The sequence below is a fragment of the Pyxicephalus adspersus genome, chromosome 4 (genome assembly GCF_032062135.1).
Source record: "Pyxicephalus adspersus chromosome 4, UCB_Pads_2.0, whole genome shotgun sequence".
Lineage (NCBI taxonomy): Eukaryota > Metazoa > Chordata > Amphibia > Anura > Pyxicephalidae > Pyxicephalus > Pyxicephalus adspersus.
The window spans coordinates 54,645,261-54,671,122 of record NC_092861.1 but is presented as its reverse complement, the minus strand read 5'-3'; the positions used below and the strand labels follow the sequence as shown (position 1 = coordinate 54,671,122).

At 35.1% G+C, this 25,862-nt stretch overlaps 1 protein-coding gene across 1 annotated transcript in view; it reads right to left on the bottom strand.

The window, feature by feature from the left end:
• Window positions 1-557: 557 nt before the first annotated feature.
• Window positions 558-25,862, bottom strand: part of LOC140329765 (probable cation-transporting ATPase 13A4) — a 52,128-nt gene continuing 26,823 nt past the window's right edge. The window contains exons 11-31 of the mRNA XM_072410156.1: window positions 25,015-25,185; window positions 24,683-24,840; window positions 21,090-21,278; window positions 20,407-20,468; window positions 20,170-20,320; window positions 19,569-19,652; window positions 17,893-18,049; window positions 16,225-16,342; window positions 15,373-15,497; window positions 14,529-14,689; window positions 14,053-14,175; window positions 12,566-12,645; window positions 12,078-12,120; window positions 11,824-11,933; window positions 10,946-11,042; window positions 8,235-8,307; window positions 7,021-7,195; window positions 4,586-4,773; window positions 3,156-3,244; window positions 2,475-2,555; window positions 558-1,672 (exon numbers count right to left, since the gene is read on the bottom strand). Of these exons, the coding sequence (XP_072266257.1) occupies window positions 1,436-1,672; window positions 2,475-2,555; window positions 3,156-3,244; window positions 4,586-4,773; window positions 7,021-7,195; window positions 8,235-8,307; window positions 10,946-11,042; window positions 11,824-11,933; window positions 12,078-12,120; window positions 12,566-12,645; window positions 14,053-14,175; window positions 14,529-14,689; window positions 15,373-15,497; window positions 16,225-16,342; window positions 17,893-18,049; window positions 19,569-19,652; window positions 20,170-20,320; window positions 20,407-20,468; window positions 21,090-21,278; window positions 24,683-24,840; window positions 25,015-25,185 (2,672 nt within the window). The 3' untranslated portion in view covers window positions 558-1,435. The remainder of the gene's footprint in view (window positions 1,673-2,474; window positions 2,556-3,155; window positions 3,245-4,585; window positions 4,774-7,020; window positions 7,196-8,234; window positions 8,308-10,945; window positions 11,043-11,823; window positions 11,934-12,077; window positions 12,121-12,565; window positions 12,646-14,052; window positions 14,176-14,528; window positions 14,690-15,372; window positions 15,498-16,224; window positions 16,343-17,892; window positions 18,050-19,568; window positions 19,653-20,169; window positions 20,321-20,406; window positions 20,469-21,089; window positions 21,279-24,682; window positions 24,841-25,014; window positions 25,186-25,862) is intronic.

Sequence of the window (25,862 nt, the reverse complement as noted above, 5' to 3'; positions counted from 1 at the left end):
TGATTGCTAGTTCTGCCACTAGGCGGTAGTGTTATATTAATGCTATATGTATAATATATTGCTTATTCTAGACCTTAAAAAAACATTACTATGATGTAATTTTCTCTGTAGGTTCCTGTTTTTAATACTGATTTGCACCCATATTAGTGAACTTGCATTTTTTTACAGGGATCGTTGACAGTTCCTTTACTGTTAGCACAAATTAGGAAAGGGGTGATTGTTTTTTTTTTTTTTTTTTTTTTTTTTTTATGGACAGTACTTAACAGGGAAAACAATGGAACTGCTCAGCTATGTGCCTAGCAGCATCTTGACTAGAAAGAACTGAATCTGCAGCAGCTTTCCAACAAAAATACCAACATTATCAAAAAATTTTTGGATCAAATTTTAATAAAACCAGTTCAAGTAAGGAAGAAAAAAGGAAATCAGCAAATTGACAGAAAAAAAACTTTCAAAGTGCAAATATTTTGACAGATAAAAAAAGTACCTGTACCTTAACATTAAGGTGGAATGAAATAGCCCAGACCCAGACAGAAATAGGTAAACTTGTTATAATATAATTCCTCTTGCAAATGACAAATCGTATGCAAAAAATGCTAAAACATATTTATCTCACAAAGCTGCTCTGGAAAATTAATAAATAATTACATGTTGTCCTACACAATTCCTATTAGAGTTGGGAGCATTCTGAGTTTGATATTATCACCCTTCATGGCAGTAAGCCTTATTCCTCCATTCTCATCCATATGACTTACTGGACAAATTAAAATATTGATATATGACCAATTCCACAAATAATAAAACCAATGATCATTTTACAGAACAACAGAACCTTGTTTTTTTATTTTATACTAGGAATTTAGGATCTTCTTGCTCTTAGATTTTAGTTTATATATATATCAATTGTTTTATGTAGTGAACATATCAAAGGCCATCTCCAGCAATATTTTTGGAGGTTTTTGACTAAAACTGTTGAACAGTGGAAAAGGGGGAAATAAAATCTTTGTTTAGGTTTTTATGTACCACCTGTACCATTCTTAAGGAGATATTTATAAAAAACAATCTTGCTCACTGTCTTCATCAAGTAAAGGTCAGATGCATGACTTCCGAGAGTACCACACCACTTGGGCCCGGAAGTTGTGGAAAAATGTTCCAGTGGACAACACATGTTGTAATAAAACATCTTTTTCTGTACAATATGGAAGGGTATAATCTTTGTGTCAACCATTTGTGTATTCATGTCCTACCTTAACAACTACTCCTTCATTTTGTTTGCCCTGCTGTAACAATTACTTTTTAAGGGAAAAAAACAGGTAAAGGATACCAAGCTCAAATTGGCCACATTTTGTCAAGTGAAAACTCTTTTACATAAAAGTTGTTTTCCATAAAATATTGTTGAATAACAATGCCTTTAAATTATTATTTCCAAATGATTTTGTTATTTATTTGAAGGTTTCTCATTTACAACATCATCCTGTTGGAAAGTTGGATTAGTGTAGGCTTCACTGTGTCCCTTTGTCATCGTCTCATTCTTGGTATATATTGTTTTTCCAATCAGCGGCCATTCTGTGTCCTTGGCCAATGCTGTCTGAAGCATTTTATACTTACTACCAGGCTTTAATTTGAGGCATCTCTTTATAGCCATCCAGAGAGCTCTATTATCCAGAATAAACTCCTAAAAATATTTAATGGCGCTTTTAGAAATAAACATTTTTACACATAGTCACATAGACACATGATGCACCCTGTAAATGAAAGCTTGTTTACACTAATATATTAAAGAAGCCATTCTCCAAACAGTTACAATTTTAAACCTGCAACAAGAATGCAGAGGGTGTAACAAAAACATGATAAAAGAAGGTAACTTTCTTCTGCCATGGAATTATTTCTATAAGGCAGGGCCATGGGTTTAAGGGAACTCCAAGAACTTAAAAACACATTAAGGAGTACAGGTAGGCAATGGTATGTCTACTTCAGACCTGTAACTGTTTAGAAATTTTTAAATAATGGAAAGGGTTGCTATAAACAACTAATAGAGTATTTTCCTGTAAATCTTTTACTGAAAAAAATGATACTTTAAAATCTATTTTATACATACTTAACTGGGCAACTAAGTAAATTAAAAGGAATTGTAGTTTGCTATGGCTTTTTTACTTTTCTAATTTTCCAGGTTTTAATTTTTTTATTCTTTAGTTTTGCACACAGATCAAAGAGATATATATCAACATTGAAAAAAACTGCCACAGGTGTAAATTATGCATGTGCTTGTCTTGTCATGTGATGGGATCTACAGTGTTCAACATAAATTGAAAGTTTGGAAGGGATGGTTTAGAGTCAGTAAAGACTAAAATAAAATAAAATTGACAAGGTGTTGGTAAGCAATATATATATATATACACACATATATATATATATATATATATATATATACATATTTCTGTACCAGAACCAAACACCTTTTCCTGATTAATACTGACCTCAACTGAGAATGTTACCACCAGATTTACTGCCAGTAAAACTATCATATGTATTCTCCAGCTGGTGGGTGTACATGCAAGCTGAAAAAAGAAAAGGAAAATCAACTATATACACTGTATATAAGTTAATACACATTTTTTCTGTCTTCCCTTTAGCTACATAGAAACTCATTTAATTGACAGCATATTACAAGTTAACTACTGTACACTGCTACAAAAATGTTCACTCATACATACATACATAATTTCTACCTGTGATTAACATATCTTCCATGATAAACCATACAAGAATATAGTGCCCATCTATTTAGGGAAATGATATAGGCATTTCCCTGTATCAGGATGGGAAAGACAGTAAATAGTTTATTATTAACTAAAAGTTTAAAATGCTGCTCCCCAGATCAGAAAAAAAAATCCCCATGGCCCTTTTCACTACTGGGATGAAGGAGTCTGGTTTTTGTAAAAAGAAAAGGGGGCAACATGATTTTTGACGCACATTTGCTTCTGTAATTGACTTTATAGGGATTCAGATCAACATGAATATTGGGGTAAAACCAGATACAAATTTGACCATTTCTAGTTAACAGTGATCAAGCATAGAAAATTCCATTTAGCCACAAAGCTCATTAGGCCTGTTCTTATGATTATGTTGTTCCATTTATTTTCTAATAAAATACTTACCTCCAGAACAAGGTAAATGTTTTTGAAGTCTGCAAATATGAAGAATATGGTAAAAGTAACTTCTATAATTAGTAGGGCCACAAAAACATCTGGAAAACAAAAAATATATTTTTTTTTATCGAGATCGTAGCATTTTAGCATTTTAATTGCCATTTTTATGTATTTTTTATTTCTTTATTGTACTATTCTATTCTATTCCTCTGATGTATAAAAAATGTATAAACCTTAAGATTTGAAAACTACAGTGTTTATATAACATGTCTTTTTAAAATGTAGTTTAAAGGATAAAGTGGTAAAAGTGATAAAATGAGGTATTGTAACCATTTAAACATTCAATGATTATCCAACCCAGGTCCATTTTTCTAATTTAGATTATCTTTAAAGAAAATGTCTCTTAAGTGTTTGGCTATTAGTACATTGTGTATGGTTTCCACAATTTTTTCCTTTCTTAATACATTATTACCTGTGCAGATTTGTGCATATGAGGTAGGATACAACAGTTACAACAATGACTTTGCATAGAGAGACCCAGTCACCTTGCTAATGCAGTTCAAAGTGAAAATGGCCCTGATTTATCAAAGCTCTCATATATCATGGTTGAACCTGGGCAATCCAGATAACCTGGAATGGATCAGGTCCAGAATTTATATAATCATTTGCCAAATAATAGCAAATCATTTTAAGAAATCCTTCCCAGGTTTGCTGGATCACCCAGATGGATTATCCATATATATCTTCTTCGTCTATATTCTTCAGTCTTGGAGAGCTTTAATAAACCAGGCCCAATGTCTCTGCAAATAGCATCCTTCAACCCCCTTAAACTCATCCCTAAAGTGAGCTCCCCCCACGGCCAATTCTGAAGTCAATTGTACTGGTATATGCACCAATTAACAGGTACAACCAACTTCAGCAATGGCTGCTCTCCTTGACAGTGAATTGTCACTCCTCGGCTCCTGTTACAGTGCCTGGGCCCACTGATTAGTTGCTAGATCAGGGCATCATCATGGAAGAGGAGGTCACATGTTCCCTGGAATATTCTTGGTATTGTCCCCAACTGAAGGAGGACAATAAACAAACAGCAAACCAAAGAACTCTTTGCTCCCTGCACACGAACATCTTACTTCTGATGACACTATGTATGTTGCAGAACATGGAAGGTCGACTAAAAAATAATCCCAAAAGCTACATCATCTCTGCCCAACCCCTCCCTTTCTGCAATGACTGCTTGGTCGCCTGGCGGCAAATATTGTTGGTTTAGGGTTTAGACATACTAAATTGAAGCAGCTTCCAATGACCTGCTTTTGCTAACTAATAAGTATTTTAGGACTAAATATATCATTTGTAGGTAGGTAGCAGAAAACGAAACTGTGAAATGTAAATTTATTTTCTTGGTTTAGCTCTTGGTTTTAGCCTTGAAAGTAAATACTCACAGTTGGTATATAATGGTTGTCGAAAGGGTTTTCCCTTGGAGAAGACAAAAGAAAGAATGACCATGTGCACGCATGTTAAAAGCCACAAAGTTGTAGATTCAAAGCTCTCATAATTAATTTTTTTTCTTTCATAAATTAACATGTAAGTAAGATTCCTATTTAAACTTTCATTTCCAGGATAACAGGCACTAGAAGACATGGAAAATAAACAACTTTATTAGCATCATCAAAGTACTAATTTGAAAAGCAACTGTCTTATGAGTTTACATGAGCATTTAATGTATTTTATCTAATTTATTTATTTCTACAAGCCTGCCTTGTGTAGGCAGCCAAAAGCCCAAAAACTGCTGCTGGGTGCCACTTTGACAATTACTGTTTTTGCAACCTTTAATGAATTTAGTGTGCACTTATTGTCATGCACTGAGAAACAGGATCACTAAGGGTTGCTATGGCTTGCACAGAGGTGGTGTGAGCCCTGGGAAGGGCCAAGGAGTCTAAGCAGTAACCCGGTTTTCTGCCAGGTTGCGGTCCTTGAGCACACCAAGGTGGGCAAAACATGGTACCAAATCACAACGCGCCACTGCGGGCACAGGGAACACAGGAGACACTGGAAGCAACAGGAAGCATAGGTAACTCAGGCATATCCACAGACAGACAGGAACACTGGAACAGTAAAGGGAAGTTGGCTGGGAACCAACAGACTGGACAATGAGGGATTAACACAGGAGCTGGACACGGGAAACACTGGAATAAGCAACAGGTGGACAGGAACCTGCTCACAGTGCTAGGGGCTCAGCACTAGTGAAGACTTGTTGCACGAACACAAAGTGCAGTCTGTGAGCTAGCTAAATAGCCAGGGCTGATAAAGAGGCTACTTTCTGATTGGCCAGCGGATTGGACGGAACTGATAAAGCTTAGAAACAGAGGCAGAGGTAAGTGTGACACTTATTTTAGTTTTGTTCCTATTAAACCAGGAGTTGAAGCAAAAGATATCTAAGAAAATCACCTTTATATCTTAGTCCTTAGACCTACTGCTGTTTAATAAATGTATGTTTGGATATTTATGCTTAAACATCATAGTAAACCATAGGTGTAAGTAATCTCCACAATATGTTTTATCCTGTACATTCATGCCTTTACATCACTTAGCTATATTATGGGTAAAATGTGTTTTTTGCAACACTAGTATGCTCTGGTGTAGCTGCATAGTAAATTGCATTTTTTTGTAACATTATATAAAAATATAGCTTTTTTTTTGTGCACCATGCATCAGTTTTGGTATTTGATGTTTAACTTAATTAAACTGTGTTAAATAGAATTGTTTCCACAAACCTATGCAGCGCCCTTTCATACATAAGTCCATCAGGTTCAACAACTTGGTAAAATAACATATACCAGATAAAACCATATATACATAGTTGATCAAGAGGAAGGCAAACAAACCCTGGTTCAATTTGCTCCAACAAGGGCCTTTTAAAGGCAATCAGATGTTCCCTGGATCAACAGTATCTGTTGCCTTTACTTTAAAAACTTTGATACCCAGATATATTCTGTGCTTCTAAAAAAGCATCCAACTTTTTCTTAAAACAATATATAGAACTTGCTGAAACTACTTCCTGAGGGAGCCTATTCCCCTATTTTACAAACCTTACAATGAAGAATTCCTTCTTTATCCAGAGATTAAACTTCTCTTCCTCCCGACACTAAGAGTGCTCTCATGTTCTTTGTAATGCTATCACTACAAATTAATGACCTCAAATTCAATAAATGTAAAGCACATTCTTTATATGGACCATTTATATATTTATATAGATAGCTTTCAATAGATTGCTTATCACCTGATATGCTTACTTTTTATTTTTAGAGGTTTGTGTCATAATTTTCACTTGGTTAAAGCCCAACCCTGCCAAAACTTTTCTTCGGCTTAAGTAGTTTATGGTAGCATGCAGAAAATTAAAAAATGTAAACTTTATATTATTGTCCTGTTTCCACCTGGGAGATTTCTTAGTTAATATTTTAATGGATTTATCTCCACTTGAGTTTAATGGATGTTTCTATTTTTTAAGTATAGATTCACTTTTAGTGCACTTGTAGTGTATGCACTTGTCACCACCCCAACCCCTGTTATTACTGTGGGAAATTCTCATTTTGAACCCCATTCCAGTAATTTTAACTAGACAGCAAAAATGACCCTAACAACTTGTCTTCAGAGAACACAAGCCCATTCATTCCTATAGGTAAAATATAATCCGATGAAATGATTTTAGCTAGGAAAGCTGTGCACTGCTGGAAAGGACTGCAGAGTGATGGCACAGTGGACGCAGAGCAAAGCAAGTCTTTAAAACAGTATGCTGTGTTAAGGGAAATGTATACACTTAATATATGTTGTGACTTGTTTGAGTGGTGAGGGATAGGATATAAATGGGCACATTTACCTGTATATGTCATCTTTGTTGTACCATGGCTGCTGCTGAACCATGAGAAATGCATACGTCTGAGAAGCTATAACATATAGCACATTGAAGAGTACTGAAAAAAGCATAGATGGAGCAATCATCTGTCCTGGTGGTCTGTACTTTGCCAGCTTTGGGTATGCAGGGGTGGAGCTCACTGAAAAAGACCAAAGTATATGTTAAAGTCACTGACACTGATCCCAAGATTCAATGTTTATAGCATTAATGCAATCAGTAAAGAATTAAAATCATTGCATTATTATAATATTTAATTGAGGTTAGCAATTTAATAAACAATGTTGATAGCTTGACAGTTGACAGCTTGTTGGTGTAGGTTGCTTACAGAATGGGCCTTATTGAATAAGCTCCCCAAGGCTGGAGAGAATAAACTTTCATCAGTGAAGCTGGGTGATCCAGAAAACCTGGAATGGATTTCAATAAAGTTGTTTGCTAATTGTTAGCAAATGTTTTTGATCCTGGACCAGATCCATTCCAGGTTTGCTGAATCACCCATTTTCACTGATGAAAGTGTGTTCTCTCCAGCCTTTGAGAGCTTGAATAAATCAAGCCCAATAAATGCTTGTAAATACTTGCACAAACAAAGTTTATTTCGAAATATTTAACTTTTTAGGGATTTAAATGTTAGAAAAATCAGAATAATTATTCAGCAGAGTAAATAATCCAAGAACATTTATTCAGAAAGAAACTACCTTAAATGTTTTACTACATTTGGCCAAGAGCAAGTTCATTTGTCCACAACAGTGTTTGTTTCAGTGTTTCAGTCTGTGCCATTTGCATAACTCCTTATTGGTTTATAAATGGCCCATGACCCATTGTTCCTTAAATTTCAAAAAAGAATATACACACACTTTTGTTATATCAATCACAATAAGGTCTGTTTATAAAGCAGTGAGGCTGACATTCACCGAAACATTCTCTGGTGGAAAATCAAATACTGGCAAACAAACCAGGGAATGTTTCAGTAAATGTGAGATTCACTAGTCCATAATTAGACCACTATGTAAATTGTTTAGGAATATATCTCTATGTGTACTGAACATGTATTCTTTTTTTTTTGTGGTAATTGTACTATATTTTTCAAGCTCATAAAGCTCATTATTAAAATAAATTACTCTGGAGCACTGAATGATAATTCTAATCCTTTACAAATATGTGTTATTAAAAATTTTACTTACTTGTCAAAAATATTGCAAACACAATAGGAAAATCATGAACAAGCCATTGGTTGTTTCCAAAGATGTTTCGTTGCTAAAATACAAAAAGTGAAAATGTTTTTCATCTTTGTGTTTCATCTTTTCTGTGTGAATTTTACTTTTGGACCAAATTTATGGAGTTCTACCAAAAAAGCATCAATATAATGTGTATTAGAGTTTCTTAGAACTTCTAAAAGGGAACAGTTACATGAATGTGGAACAATGCTGCAGTATGCATCCTTTATAAAGACAAACTTTACAAAAAAAAAAAATCTAAGCATGAGTGTTTAAAGAATTTTCAAAGGTGATGAGACACAAAGAGCCTTAAATGACCTTTTTTCCATTGTCCTTGTTCCTCCTTCTTTAAATATATGGCCCAGTCTTTATATGAAAAGCATTGTAGGAAAATCCACCTCTTACAAAATAAAAGTAAATAATTTTGGAGATAATGGGCCCGATTTTTCTCCATGAATGGAGAAAATAGTTTATCACTGGAGAACATGGTTGATCCAGCAGACCTCGAATGTCTCAAGATTTAAGGCAATTGGAAACTAATAGCAAATGATTTTTAAGTCCACTTCAGGTTTGCAGGGTCAAACAGGTTCTCAGGTGGACTACAGTTACTTTATGCGACTTGATGGGAGCATGTTAGGATTCTTTCACTGGGCTTATATAGTATATACTTTGTATACTAGCTGATTATCCGGCGTTGCCCGGGTATTTATTTATTGCAATCTTATATTATACAGGAAAAGGAATCAAATAAAGCTATAGTGTCAAATCAAAGAAATTTTTTTACAAGTATAAGTACAATATACAGTTAAATTTAAATACAATTAATTCAAATTAAACTAAATTAATGGAATATTTTCCATTGCTGTTTTAAATGTTTTAAAAAGAACATTGTGCTTATGAAACGTTCTTTGTAACTTTAAGACAATGTGAAATTTTGTTCCTGAGATGAAGGTGCACCTCTGGTCAGTTTCTATTAGATTGTTTTCAGTAAAATATAGTTGTAGAAATTGTGGTTGATCTGGCAGCGGAAGTAACGATCCGCTTTATGGTAAATTTGCCCCTGCACCGTGAATTTGGATGGAAATCCAGGCTGTTGAACAACTGATGTGGCGCCTAATGATATCATTTGGAAACGTGTTGTATTTTCTGATGTTTTTAGGAAAATACTTTGACTCTGTGGTATTTGCTATGTAATTGTATTTGTAATTCCAATGTTCTAGTGGTTGTGGTGTTTCTAGTTGGCAGAGTTTGATTTTCTCTTTTTTGCAGCAAATACCAGGAGACTCTGACTTAAACTTCTTGGCTTGACAAGAAAGAAACAGAGAGGGCTTTTTTTGGCAATATTACTTATATTCAGCAAATAAAAATCAAACATGAACAATAATATTCTGCTATGTATGCAGAAAGATTTTGATCGGACCTGTCTGTCTCTGGTCCAATTAATATTCAAGTATCACCTAGTAGCTAGACATTTAGCACCTACCTGTAAATGCTGAGGTAATGCAAAAACTAGAGTATATAGACAATCAAGCTAGGTATACTTATGATTATAAAAGGGTGTACTAATAATTGCTTTAGCATAAGGGATGTACTCTGCTCTATATTACTCCTCATCCAGGACAATGTAAATTTTTACCCCTCACAACTTTATTAATCGATACAACAGACATAGTCCTAAATAATATATTTCATACATATTATTGTTATGGAATAGCATGTCTAAATGCTATCATGAGTGTTATCGTGTTTTGTTTGTGTTTTATGTTTATTCAATTAAGATCTACTATTTTGTTATGCTGTTTATGATAATCGTAACCCTCCGCTCCCCTGATTGCCCTTGCAGTTCTTGAAAAACAGTCTTGAAAAATAACCCGAATTTTCCCCCCATTGACTTTAATGATGTTGGAACTCACGTTCAATCACATGAACAATATCTCCCTATTCGACAGAATAGCTGTAGAATTGAATAGTGAGATATTCGGCCAACACTAGCTCTGACATATAGCATAGTGCTGTACAAAGATCAGTGATGCACTCACATGAGTCCAGACATGTCTAGCAAGTCTGGTTTAAGTGTCTTGATGCGTTTCCTAGTGATGACATACACACATACATACATACATCCAAATATAGCTCTGACATATAGCATAGTGCTGTACAAAGATGACTAGTGCACTCGCATGAGTCTCAGTCATGTGTATAGCAAGTTTGGTTGAAATGTCTCCATGCGTTTTCGAGTGATGGTGGAACATACACACATGTACATACATACATGCATACATACAATTTTATATATATATAGTTTGTTATAACTCATGCATAAGGGATGGGGGGCTGTATATTTTAAATTCACAAACACATAAAAAATATTTATATATTGCTGAGCATTATTTATACATTTTATGGATTTCTCCAACAAAGTCATATTAGCAGATGTTTTAGAGGCTGAGGGGGAAAGGGCGGGATGTATATCTTCTAACAATGTGTGTATTGCTCTCTGTACCTTTCTGTTTTATTGACAACTGGTCCTATGGATTCGTGTACAGGTATTACAGAGAAGGAAAGTGAAAAAATAAAACAAAATAAAATCAGAATCTTAACTGTTCCACCCTCTAGGTTAGGTTTCAAGAATCTAAAAACACATCCAATACTTAAAGTATATATATTAATTATCTTACCCAATAAAGCAGAAGGGTGTTGATATATTCAATCAACCCAACCAGAGCCATATATTTAAACATACAGAATGAAGTGACAAGAGCTGCACGTCCTTCCCTGGAAAAGAGAACAATATATGAAACTGTTGGACACATGATCATTCTTGTTTTAACCTCTTCAGTGCGTACATAACTAAATGTTCTTACCATCTTGAGCAATTATTGTTCTGTTATACATCTGTCTGCAGCTGGAATTGTTTGGATTAAAGAGAGGTGTGTGGTATATTACAGCTATTTCTTTATTGTGAATGTATAGAAAAATTTTTTTTTTGCTTTATAGTTTGAATAGAGACATAAAACTTCCTGTTTTAATTGATGTCACATTCCATGTCACATAGATTCATTCTTTATTTATCCTGGTGACCTCTGTACCTGAGATGAAAAGGTATGGAGAATCCAACATTTTTGAACTCTTCCAAAAGTGAGGACAAAAAGATTTGGCTATACAAAGTTTTAGATTAAAACTTTAAACAGGCAAAAGTACAGGCAAGTACAGTAATCCTGCATATAGCCTGCCCATTTCCCCGCTTACTAAACTCAACCACCCAGCCCCACAGTTACCTATCTATTGAGCTCTGAAGTTATATGGTCCTGCATTTGTTTACATCCCCCTGCAGCAAGTTTTGCCTACTACCAGTGCCTGCACTATACAACCCCATAAATTTCCCTGAGGAGAAAAGTTTAGACAAGTCCTGTAGAAGTCTATGGTGCTGTACTGTGCAGGTTCAGGCAGGAAAGAACCCTTACAGTAAGGAATGTGAAGAAATGCAGGATGAAATTTCATATAGTTATGCAGTTTTTTCATCCTTCATTTACCTTCTAGAGAAGACATTACTTACTTGAGTAATTCTGGAACACATGAAATATTAGTAACTTGAGAGTTGAAAGGTGCAGCTACAGATGCTTCTTCCTCAGATAAAGATATCCCTGCATTTGCCATTTTTAAAGCCTGCAAGAAATTGAGAAAACAAAATACTTGGTAATGAGTCTGGGAGAAAATGTTATTGAATTAGGAACACATTAGGAAAAGGATATGAAAAAAAAAAAATATGGTACCAAGTTGAGGTCAGATACCAAACAAAAGGTTACTTACTGTACAGTCATTGGCTCCATCTCCACACATCCCCACATAATAACTAGGTAAAAAAAATAATATTATTGGTAAAAATAGATTAGGAGCTTTATGATTGTAGACATCTTTCATGTGTTCAAAGCACAGCTATAATGCCAATATAGCACTGATCCACATGAAATATGTTTTTATTAAAACAAAGAAAGCTGTAATACCCAGAATATCCATTTATAATTCTTATTTTGGAGATACTTTCAGCTTATTATATTTAGAAAATTGTGCTTACATGTATTTCTCAGTGCTGTGCCTGAAGACAGATCTATACTCACAGTAAGCTGAAATAACTTCTGGAAAAAGGATGATCTTTGCAGTAGACTAAAGTAGGTTGTAGGTACGCAAGAGTAACAAAATATCTTTCAGATTGGTGATTCTTCTTATTGTATCACAACTGAACTCCTAAGTTTAAGATGTCCACTTTCTATTTAAATGCTATAAAAACCTCTACTTACTCAAGCTTCCGAAATTCATCTATAATTGTTGACTTCTGGCCTGGGGACATGCGAGCATATACTGTTCCATTCATCAGTATCTGTACAACATTATTATGATAGCATAATATTAAAGTATTTGAAGAGTTTTTTGTTTTAGAAAGCAAAATTACTATTTTCAATGACTGAAAAAAGCCTCTGATTTAGTTTAAAAAAGGAAAAATATATATAGTTAGTTACTAAAAACAAAGGAACCGATTCACCAACATCAATTGCCATTCAGAGTTTACTTCTTTGCAACATCTAAAGAAAAGTAAATGAAGTGGCAAAAGTAGAGTAATATGCAAACCAGAAGCTGGAGCAGGTGGCAAACATACATAGATTACGGGACAAAAAGAGTGAGGCAGATGCAAAATAGAAAATACCAAACAGGAAATCAAGCTGCAACCCAAAATAACTATAATGAACCCAATTTCCACCATAATCAGAAACCGATACCAGCAATCAAGCTACACCTTACTCAGGTCACCTCTTAGCCCCTATTCTTTATGCTGATAACCTTTTTTTTAGAGATACAGTTTACTGAAAGGAAAACACATATTATACACATAATATAATAATAAAAGTTAGGAATGCTTTCTGAGTTTCTGATCTACATTACTGGTCCAGGTCACCGGCAGGAACAACTGAAGCTTTTGGATCAACCTGATAGTCCATGTAGTACTATGTTTAGAATGGTGGTCAGCAATGTCAGCCTCAACACTTATGCACTACAGATTTAAATGTTTCATTTATCATCACTAACCTTAAAACTTCTTTTAGAAAGAGTTCAAAAGATTTTAAATGACAGGGTAGAATTGCGGTCTAGTTGAGCAGAATGCTAGGTAAGAGAATAATCATTTTGTCTGAAATGTTGTTCCTACCCTAGTTGCAGGGGTGAAAATTAAATCTTGAGCCCCTTAATATTCTGATTGTATTTAAGGAACACAATTTAGGATGATAACAGGATACCCCATATCAGGGATGTTGAATATCAAAGTTCAAGAGTCTTGAGTAATATGGGACATTGAAAAGGGGAACGGCAATGTCAAAATATATTATAATATAAACAAGAAAATATTTCCACCCTGTTAAATGAAATAAAAGAGATATTCCTGTAATTTAGAAAACTAATTTATATTTAAAATCCACTTGCATTACATTGCCCAAAGTAAACCTGATCTAACCTAAGAAGTGTCTCTTGACTGGAGCCCCCTATTTCCAAGGCCTGTGCTATATCCAGGGCCTAACCTTTCCTCAATGCTTGCCTGCCTTGGCAATAGAGAGATTTGGCAGTTAATTGTTGGAGAGAAATAAAGATGTGCAGTTTGGGATTAGACTCCAAGAATTAGTGTAACATTGGGCACAGTTTGGGCAGGATCCGGTTTAATTTGAACTATTTATCAAGCTCTAGCAATAGGCTTTTTTAGGTTAAATTGCTTTTATTTACTGTTTCCATACTTACATACCTTCGGTAACAAATCATAAAAGTATTTTTCCAGATTTTCATAGGTTTTTCCACTCAGTGAAAAGTGATAATCATTGTTCTGCATTTTATCATCCAGAATGTTTTCAATATCTATGGAGATATCCTGTGTGCAGTCAAATCAAATGATATAATTTAGCATATGATTACCTAGTTTTAAAAAAACTGGAAATATATCATTAATAATAAAGGATAAGGCTTACAAAACATGTTATAAACTCTACCTTGAAAAGTTTTGTCACAAAGAATTGACTAAGGTAGGGGCCAGTTTATAATACAACAGAAATGGTCCAGAATGAGCTGGGACATTTTAGAAATAGGAATCTACTATATATTGGTTCATAATATATGGAAATTTGGAAATGAAAACAGTATTGATCACAGTATACAAGAATTATTGTGCAAAATGTTTACACAGTATACACAGTATACATTTACTGTAATAATGTGTTGATTTACTTTAGCATTAATTTTATCTGTAGGATACTCCAGAAGTTTCCAGGTGACAGAAGCTGGAGAACTGCCCTCAGGTTTACAAGCTTCCACCAGAATCACTTTGCTACCGTCAGGAATCATGCCACATTTTTTTGCAACTGTTGTTGCTGTTTGTATGTTGTCACCTAGAAACAATATGAAATATTTGGTATAGTTTGTTGTTAAAAAAATTTGTAGGACATTTGTTTAATTATTAAATGATGCTTGTCATACACAAATTGACTTTAGTTTTATCAACTTGTTCTATCCCCGTTACCCCCATTATCTGTTGAAAGGTGACACAAAATAATGTCAGTAAGCTTGCACTTTGTGTATCACTGCCACTGCCATTATACTGCCCTGTGCTTTTTTGTGGGACATTCTGATTAGAACAAACAGGATATGTTGATATGTGAAGTATAAGTGGAACTGGTTATACTCTATTTTACCAAACCAAATTCCCATAGGAGTTGTAGTAGGAGATGTCCAATAAAGTCGGGTAATTGCCTTAGCTGCCTTGAGTAAGAACGGGGAGTATAGAACACTTTTATTGGCCAGTAGAGAAATTATTACAGTGAAACAGAAAACACTAATGGTTTAAGTCTAAAACTGTGCCAGAGATTGTTTCTATGAACTCTGACCCCTGATGTCAATAATGCTGAATAATCGGGCAGTACCACCATATATAAGCTGGAGTGCCCTTGACTCCACAGCCCTTCCAAGTGTGAAGATTATTGTGGGGAAATCAAGTCTAAATGAACAGAAACACGATCTAGAAAGTAGTTTGAGATTACATTCTTGTATCTCAGCACAGATCAACGTAATTTACCTGTTATCATCACAGTTCTTATGTTGGCTGTGTTCAGCTCCTCCAGAACTGGCTGGGTTTCAGGCTTGAGACGATTTTCTAGGATTAGCAAACCAAGAAATTCCATGTCACATTCAACCTCTTCCCTAAAAAGCAATATAAAACAGGGTTTGATGCACTGTTGAACATGTGAATAGGTTCAGCATCATAATTCTCTGACTACACTAATAACTGTTGCTATAATATTGCACTCCAGTTCTAACAGGTTAGTGATGGAACTTTCACTCTTTGGAACCCTAATAAAAGGATTCTTTCTCTCAAATGATATAATTTTGTAGTTGTACTATAGTGCACAGAAACAACACAAAGGGCTCTATTTATAACACTGCTATTGAAACATATTAACCTGACAGATACCCACGAGGGAATGTCTGATTCCCTGTTTTATAAATAGAGCTCATTGCAGTATTCATTTATTATTATTATTATTATTATTTATAGATGTGTTACTGCTTGTAGTGATGAAAAAAAAATCTCATCACAAAATTTAGATTTGAATCGTGACATGGGTAAAATTAGATTTTTCCACCATTGTTTTTAACAGTTATAGATAAAGGACAAATTGTATTATGAACTCAAGATAATTACTTTTCCTAAAGTTTGTGTACCCCAATTAGCTATATGAACAGACCACCTCAGTAAAAAATGTTAATGTCAAAATAGATAATCACAAGCCACTTAAATATAAATTATCATTTTAATTGGAAATAAGGTAGTAAAGGGTATTATAAGAAGTATAAACCAAGTTTGACAGATGTTTAATGTTTTTTTAAGGTATTCTTGACTTAGCATATTTGTTTAATGGATATTTACCTTTCTATGTTTTCTAAATCATCCAGGCTCATGTTTTTAAGAGTCTTAAAAGCCACTCCAATCACTCGCAAGCCCTGAAATGTATAGCGTTCCAGTTCTTCTACAAATCCATTGGGGACTTAAAAAAAAAAATCAATAAACATTATGTAAATGCTCACTGGATATACCAGTATTAATGTTATGACAAGGTAATGCTGTGTTAATCTTACTAACAAATAGTAAGAACTAGGGATGAGCGAGCGAATTTATTAAATTTGGTCTTGCGGCGAATTGGGCCATTCTCACTTACTAAACATGTAGGCAAGAACAGCCTTTGTAAACTTGGGACCTGCAACACCAATCAGGGGAGCCGAGCTGTCAGCTTCGCTCCCCTAAATGCTCTTGCAGCCCTTTACTAGTTGTATGTGTTCTTGGACAAGAGTCCTGTGTTCCTGGATAGAGAAACTCCATCCAGGAACACATACTACAGGGCGGCAACAGCAACCAGGAGAGCGGAGCAGCCCCGCTCCCCTTATTGCTGTTGCAGTCCTGTACTATGTGTTCCTGGATAGAGTTTCTCTAGTAACACAGTAGCACAGTAATATGATACATTTGTTACCTTTTTCCTTTATCCACTGAGATGCAACCCACTGAGAAAAATCTAACAAATGTATCATAATATTACTGTGCTGGAAAGTGTGTTTCAATGTCAGCAGGTTCTCCTGTGCTCAGCAAGCAGAAAATTTGAAAACAGTACACAACAGTTCTAACAATTTTAGGCACTAGAGGGTAAATGGGGAGAAGTCTCTCCATTCAAATCCTCCAGTGCTCTCTGATTGGCTGAGGAAGGCTTTCCTCAGCCAATCAGAGAGCACTAAGGGTTTTGAATGGGGAGACTTCCAGCCAATCAGAGAGACCTCTAGTGCTGAGAAAAGCCTTCCACAGCCAATCAGAGAGCGATCCCTGGGGCACTGGAGGTTAATTAACCTCTAGTGTCCATGGGATCGCAAACAGGAGAACTCCCAGGGCTGAAAGCAGCTCTGGGTATCCTCCTGTTTTAATTTCCTTGATCTTCCGATGGTTTCGCGAAACGGGTTCGCCGAACTTTTGCGAAACCGTTGGACGTTCGAGGAAATTTTCGCAAGACTGCCACAGGCATCCTCGCTCATCCCTGGTAAACTACTAGCATTCTCAATTTAATAATCTATACACTGAACCATATCTGTTTGGCTGCTAGTGCTGCCTATCACTCCATATCCCTGTATTAAAAAAAACATATAAAGTGCATCCTAACACGAATACCAATGCTTAAGTAGCTCCCTTTTGCTTTTCAAAAGGTAGAACCTGCTAGAACTAGTTTCCTCGACTGGTTAATTGTTTTTGAAGCTGACAGAAATTGCCTATAAATGTTATTTCCCTATTGCTAGACAGCTGGGCCTGGTATAGTTACACTAATATACATATATATATATATATATATATATATATATATATATATATATACACATACATATGTGAAGAACAGATACTACAGATAGTATTGTAAAAAAAAAACAAATATCCTGAAAAAATTATTTTTCAGTAAATTGTAGGTTTATATACCCTATCATTTTTAATACTGACTAGTCCATTAGAAACTTTGGTGCAGCATATTTGGATAATTACTATTTATAGGTAAGAAAACAATACCTGTTTCTGCTTTACAGAAGCTGGCCACTGTCTCAGGAGCACCCTTCATGTAAACATTAATTTCATTATTTCCTTTGACTGTTGCAATAACAGACATACGCATCATGGCTGAGGAGAATGGGTACTGGAAAAGAATTTCCACTCCATCCTCCATACCCTGTAATAACAATAAAAAGTAAAAAGAAACATTTTAGGTATATCTAGTGCAAGCTGTCAACTAGGTATAGTAATAGTAGTGCATGTATTTGTTATACGATCTAAGGGGAATGTATATTAATTTCATATATTTTATTTTTTCATGAGTAAAAAAATAGAACAATATATTTTTAGTAAGGTAGATGAAAGGTACATAAGGTACCTAAAATAATTTTATTGTGGCCAGAATGAGATATACCCGATACTACTACCGTGTTTCCCCGATGATAAGGCATCCCCAGGGGACAATCAATGGCACATGAGTGATTTTCAACAATAAATGTGTACTGTAGTCTTCTTCATGGAAAAATAAGACATCCCCCTGAAAATAAGACCTAGGGCATATTTTGGCTTTTCAAAAAATATAGTACAGTGCCATATTATAGGGGAAACGGTATGTAGCTTGCCCAACCTATTTTGCGAAACATCAGAGATCAACTTAACATTCAATGTTTGATCAACATGCAGGCATTTATCAAATGCTCCCATCTGTCCCTGTTAGTCCCCTGAAGGTCCAGATATTGCTTGCACCTTCTAAGAGGTGGCCATGGTTAGAAAGCAGTACCCACAGCTCCTTACTGCCTCCAGTGAGAACAAGCTTTTAATGTTCACAAGATAAGCAGTAAAGCTGTCCATGTTGAACTTCTCATCGCTTTATATTTAGGCCCATTGCACACTTGCAGTTGACTGCAAAGTAATACCACAGCCTCAGTCACATTCCTAACTCCTTCCATCTACTCCTTTTAAACCTAATGGGGAAAGATTGGGAATTAATTTGAGCAAGCATTTGGAGGGATAACTGCAACCACAAAGGTAATGTGTGCAAACATGTTAACCTCTGGTGTGGTTTGCCACTCCTGCTTCTAACAGAATTTTGCTATGCACTTGGTAGTGGCATACAGGGCATCTTGAAAGCAGTGTGACGTGTGAAAGGGGGCTTACAGTGCTCTGTGTTTGTATTAGAGATTAGAATATTGAAAGGCTACCAAGTAACTGCTGGACAGAGAGATAGGATAAGATAATAATTTCTAGGCTTCTGTTGTGATTTTTCAAGAACGAATAGCTTAACAGTGGCAGTAGCTAAAGTAATCAGCCAGGACTTATTTAAGGCTCATGTACCATCTGTTTAGAAAATGCAATATATGTTCACTTGTACAGATTTTCTTTACAGTGTATCATATGTAAACAGCAAAAAAAAATAAATAAAATAATTAGGCTGGTCCTATACACAAATCCCCTGTTACCTTAAAGAGTGTATTTAGCCTCTAATATTTAGAGATGAGGCAACTAGGAGAGATTCAGTAGTTTAGCAAAAGACAAATGAGCAGATTAGAAGCATTTAAGGCACATCAACAGGTATCTTTCTGTACCTACAGGGTCTTAAACAAGGGAGGAAATATGGGACTAGGGAAAATGCATGTACAGCATATTTATATATATTTTGAAAATTTTTATCTACATTTTAAATCTAAGAAATTTACATGAGGTAGGCCTGGTCCAGGTCGAACAATTGTTTTCTGGGATGTGTTTTCATCAACAAAATCTTCATAATTGTCTTCTATTACCTTTAAAAAATAGCATAATTACCTTAAAGCATATATTAACATTGTAAAACAGGTTTTGAACTGTGCCAAGGTGTCCATATATTTAAAAATAGCTGTAATAATTTGCATATGTTTTGATAGCTTTTTGGTTTCCAATAATGAATACAAACAAAAGCTCACTGTGGAGGTGTGATGGTATGTCTCACATGAATATATTTCAATGATAATTAAACCAATTTCCCTTTTTTATATGAAAAACAGTGAAAATAGTGACCCTTTTGACCCTGTGGCAGCAGCGTCTCCAATAACTTTAAATGACATGTATATTAGGACGTACCTCTGTCACACCTCATTCTAAACATAAACTCTTTAGCTCCTGTCACAAGTTAATTATGGCCTGCAAGTGGGTCTGACCTGTAGCTAGGTATTGCATCAGAAAAAAACAATGGCAAGTGGAAGAATTGTAAGCCATAGGCACTGTGATTTAGTTGTGCCTAATAATATAGTAGTCATAATAAAGAGTGTTTATTGCTATTACCCATCCAGTTGCTTCAAACATCTTCACATCTAATGGATCACCTTGAAGTTTTCCATCTACCAGGATTATAGAATGACAGCATGTCATAGCAGCAAATAATGGTCCCTCAGAAATGTCATTGATCTGTTCATGGGTTACCATTTCCTGAAAGCTTAACATGAAAAGAGCACTCACTTTACAGATATAATAAATATATGCAAGAAGAAAGAAATAGCGTAAAATAGTAGTCAAATATACCATGTGGTTTTAGATGGTATCACTCCCATTAAATCAAGGCCGTCTTCTGTTAAAGTTCCAGTCTAGATATCAAATAGATAAAATATAATACTGCAAATTAGATTTTGGTAATGTGTAACCAATACCTTGTCCTACATGATCCAAATGTCTACCCAAATATCTACTCAATTACGAGTTATCCATATCAGTTTTTTTTGGCAACTAGTCGCTGATCATTATTTGATGGTCAGATAACTATCATATATGAACAGACATAGTTACTACAGCCAAACCATGCTATAAAATCCATCAAAACAGCATGGTTCTGTGTTGGTTGGCTGTATGTTTATCCTAGTTAAAATATAATATACAACATAATACTAGGAATGCAAAGTAAATTACTAGTAAAATTTCTAGTTAAATAATTAATAATTGATGCAAAAAGTTACATCATTTGCAAAAATATTTTTTTTTTAAATGTATCCTCTTACCTTTTGTTCCCAAGACAACCCTAAAATTGAGGATGTCCACTTACTGACATTGGTCTCCAGGAATAATGAAAGGGTTTATTTCTCCAACAGGTAATAACAACAACAAAAACCCTTCCACTCTTTGTACAAAACTAAACAAAGTTACACCTTTATATACACTAATTATTCTCCTACTTTATATTATTTCAAAGAAATGTTGGGAAAAAAACTTGCCTTATCGAAGCAGAAAAGATTGATCTGGCCACACATGTTGATTCTGTCTGGACTCACACAATATATTCTCTTCTTTCTTAGTCTTCTCTTAGCATAAAGAATCCCCACCATCAGAGCAGCTGGAATAACCGGGGATATGGCACAGATCATGAGAACCAAACTCTCCACAATAATTTTCCCTGCAGGTACCTAATAATATAAAGAGTTTGATTAAGTCATTCCTGTTGTCACCTACCAATACAAAAATACTACAAAGTCAGGAAAAGTGTGATAGTCAATGGAAATAATGTAAAATGCATGAACAAAACAAATTATTTATTTAAAGATTAGGTTTACATAACTTAACCTTTTTTATAACATTTAGGATAGGATAATGTTAAGTACTAAGTTAGTGGTTAGTTTTAATTTTTAGGTATCGTTTTGTAACATATTATGAAGTACAGTTAATTACTTCTTAAATTTCCATTGATAAGAAGTAATGAGGATCTTGATTTTGAAACAATTTTAAGGATGAAAGGAACAGGTGACTTCCTGTTTATTTTGTTAGGTATACTGACATACACGTTAAGTATAATACTTACAGCAGAAAAGCATTATGAGCAGGTATGTAGATGTGAACCAGGAGTGGCACATTTACATTTGGGAAAAATGAGTGTTGAAACATCTCTGTCCTAATGTACTTGAGCAGAGTGACAGTCACTTCCTCATTTCTATCCAACACAAATTTTGTAAACATTTCACCTGTTAACCTAACAAAATTTTGGTCCCAGCCTTCTTCATTCAGAAACTGTTCACCTATTCCCTTCAAATTCTCATATCCCTGGTGGCATTCCAATGCAATTGACTCAAAACACAAACAAGACACTAATGTGTCATAGTAGTGGGGGGTATCCCATAAAAAAGTGAAACAAGGTCTTGAAAGTATTCCAAGCTCCAATTATTCTTATATTGAATATGCCTGTGTAATATTATAATAGTACTACCTCAAAACAACAAGGGGATAGATGAAAACTGTCTTAATGAATAGATGTGTAATCTTCTCTACTGTTTATAAAAGATGAAATGCTGGAGTAGTACCAAGCAAAATATATTTTTTTATTTAATTTTTTTTATTAGCAACCAACAAAATGGACATTTACAGAACTTAATCCCACAGAGGTTGAAGGCATCATAAAATTGAACAAAAATAAGGTAAACAATACTGTATCAATGTACATTATAGAAAAGAAAAAAACATATATATATATATATATATATATATATATATATATACACACAGTTTACAGCATGCTACAATATGGTAAAAGAAACAATTACTCAATAGTCAGTCTGTAACCAGAACGTAACAACCTTGTTGAGGTCTCATTGGTCACCGATTTTATAATAATAATAAAGGAGAAGAATATAAGAAGGAAAGGATAGAAAGAGAATTTAAAATATTAGTAAGAGTTAGACAGCAGTAGAAAAGAATAGGTGTGAGGGTGGAAGGACACAAAGGGGAAGAGAGGAAAGGGGAGGTGTGTGGAAAAGTCAGTCAAGCACTAAGGTCCTATGCAGGAGGGCGGAGCAGTCGTATATATTCTGCAGAGGTCTTAAAGTCATCCCAGTAAAACTAGGTACGTATTAGTCTACGTGAAGATCGATCATCTGATCTCACAAGCTCTTCCATATATTGTATATCATTCACCCTGGTTACCCAATGCTGTACAGTTGGGGGAATAGTTTGCCTCCACAATGGGGGAATAAAAGCTTTAGCTGCGTTTAATAGATGGTGCAGTAGAGATTTTTTATGGCAAGCTCCAGTTTGTCATGGATCGACATCCCTGTCAATCTTTGTACAATTTCTGCAACACCCGCCCAGAACATAGCCAGAACAGGGCAGCTCCAAAAAATGTACATCTCCAGCACGAGCTTGTGTGTGGACACATTTTAACCAGACGATCAGGGGTTCTATACCATCTAGTGAGCAATTTGTAGTTGGTCTCTTGATACCGGTTACTAATGGAGGCCTTGTGCCCGTAGTATAGCATGAGGTCTATTTGGTCTTCAGTAAACTTACAGCTAAGGTCCCTTATCCATTTGGCTACGAAATAGGGCACAGAAGAATCATGTGCTGACACTTGTAATTTTATACATATAGGAGAGCACACCTCTCAGGGGGTCTCCAGTGACACACAGGCTTTCTATTGGTGTAAGGGGACAAAAAAATCCTGTGCCAATGGCAGTGATGAGAAAAAATCATGGTATTGTATCCTTCTCCACATATCTAGACAAGGAAGGTAGTGATCTACTTGAAGCTGTTCTGTGCTGAGCCAGGTGGAAGGTTATAAAAAATAGGTAGCTCGGAAAATGCCATTCTCAATCTAAATCCTAAACATCTGATCCTTCCTACTGGTTGGAAACTTGGGGTGCCCCAGTATAGGAGACATGGGGGAAGGGAAGGCAACTATCCCTTCCACACATAAATACTTCACCTATTAGAGGGTGGCGACGTAGGATAGCAATTTCCTCAGATAGGGACCATGCTGCAATGCTTAACATTACAGGGGACATTGAGTCTTCCAGTCTAACCAAACCCTTAAAGCTGGCATGTCTGCACCAGTCTACCAAGCGGGTCAGGTGAACTGCCCTGTGATACAATATCGGGTCCGTGAAAGCCATGCCCCCTTTATCTTTCAGAAGCTGCAGAAGAAATTAGTTAAGATGGGGTTTCAGTGTTCCAAATGAATTTCAAAGATTCAGAATTTAATTTATGCAACAACTTGAGAAGGAGTCGCACCGGCTGAGTCTGAAGCAAATACAGGAGGCGAGCCATAATACTCATTTACAAAATATTACAGCGGGAAAACCATGAAAAGGCCTGTTGCCTCCATCCCTGAAGATCTCCATGTATCGTATTAAGAAGTAAAATATTTTTAACTTGTTTGTAATAAAACTGTTGTTTTTATGTACCTAATAAATAGTTTTTTTGCCTCTTTTTAGGTACCTCTAAAATCCAATTTATATATATATAAATATATATATATATATATATATATATATATATAGTATATAATAAAAGCTGCTAGCCTAATTTATGGTTCTCTGGGATTTGAAAGGTGTAGGCTTGTCAAAATGATTGCATGACAGTATACCATGCCTTTTTCCTAGACTTAATTTGTATTTAATTATATAGCTGGACACAAGTTATACCATGTGATTGTCCAATCCCATTTTTATTTATATTGATATCCATTGTAATGAGAAAGGTCAGCTAAATGTATCACAAAACTGAATCTGAAACATACAGCTGAATACCAAATATATGGTACAGTAGATCTGTGTTACATGCCAAAAGGATTTGTGTTTTTATCCTTCTAGGCATGTAAATTTGCACAGTTCTCAGAGCACTGCTGTACAGTGTACTGTGCTATACAGCGGACTGCAAGAAACTGATACAAAAGCAATTTAAGGAAAGTAGGATGTTTGTATTTAAAAAAAATAATAATGTAAAAATAAATAATTTGCACTTTTTACATATACCTGGATTTTATCCTTAACTGTAGCAGAAAAGGTAGAAATGGTAAAACTTATCATTTTATAGGTTGTATTACCTTCCTTTGTACATATATTGTAACCGCATAGATGATTCCAATGATGGCCAGGCACAAAAGAAATCGATAGAACCATCTTACATCTCTCTGTAGTTTAAAGTTTAATGGCTTTGGATATAATATAGACCTCACCATGTCACCTTTAGTTGTATTGAAACCTATCATAAAAAACACAAAATAAATAAAATAAAAAGCAAGTCTTCGATGGGTTGTGACCCAGTTGTTGCTCTACATACTACATACAGGAAACTGTTTATTGATCAAGATTATAAAAGGAAAAGCATGATTCATTTTCAGAAAGTATACATTTATCTTAATCTGAATTACCTCACCTGTTCTTAAAACTACAGCTTTGGCTGGGCCCTGTGTCGTAGATTCAGTACGTATTACTTCAGTTCCACAGAACAGAACATGGCATTTATAATTTTCTCCACTATACTGTTTCCATGGCATTGTTTTATCTAGGTGCGGCAGCTGAGTTTTTGTCACAGGAATAGATTCGCCTAATTGATATAAAAAAAAAACAAAATGTAAGTGTAGTAATTAAACCCTGAACAACCTACATGCAGTACAATCACACTGGGTCCAAAGTCTCCTGCACACAATGACCAATACCAGTACCAGCACCGCGTTTTTGTCTATGGAGTCAAGTAAAACCAATCTGATTACAGTGTATGAATAATAATTTTTCACACCCTTTACCCCCCTTCCATGTGTTTGGACCTAATGAGCTCTTTGTCATCCCAGCCTAGCCAGTTAGGATGGCTGGTGACTGGAATTACAGATTGGAAAACATACCTTAAATGGGCAGGACAGAATTCAAAATTCATGTCTTGATGATTTATATAAACAGTGTGGAACAAAACTGCTCCTTTAATCCTAAAAACAGTAGTTGAATTTATATAGCAAGCTCAGCTAACACAGAATGCTAAGGGAAGAAAGGTACAGTTCACCATTTTGCTACCAAGGACCCTTCCAAATGGGACCAGCAGAACATAGTCTTAGTTGATCACCCTACTTAGAAAATTCAATTGTACTGCATGTTTAAAACATATAATCAAAGTTGAATCACGTTTTAAAAGCATTTTTTTTTTTCAGAACTGATGAATAAATACTAGAAAGGTGCACAAATACTAGACACATATATAGTACACCAAAATGTTATCATTAATATATTATT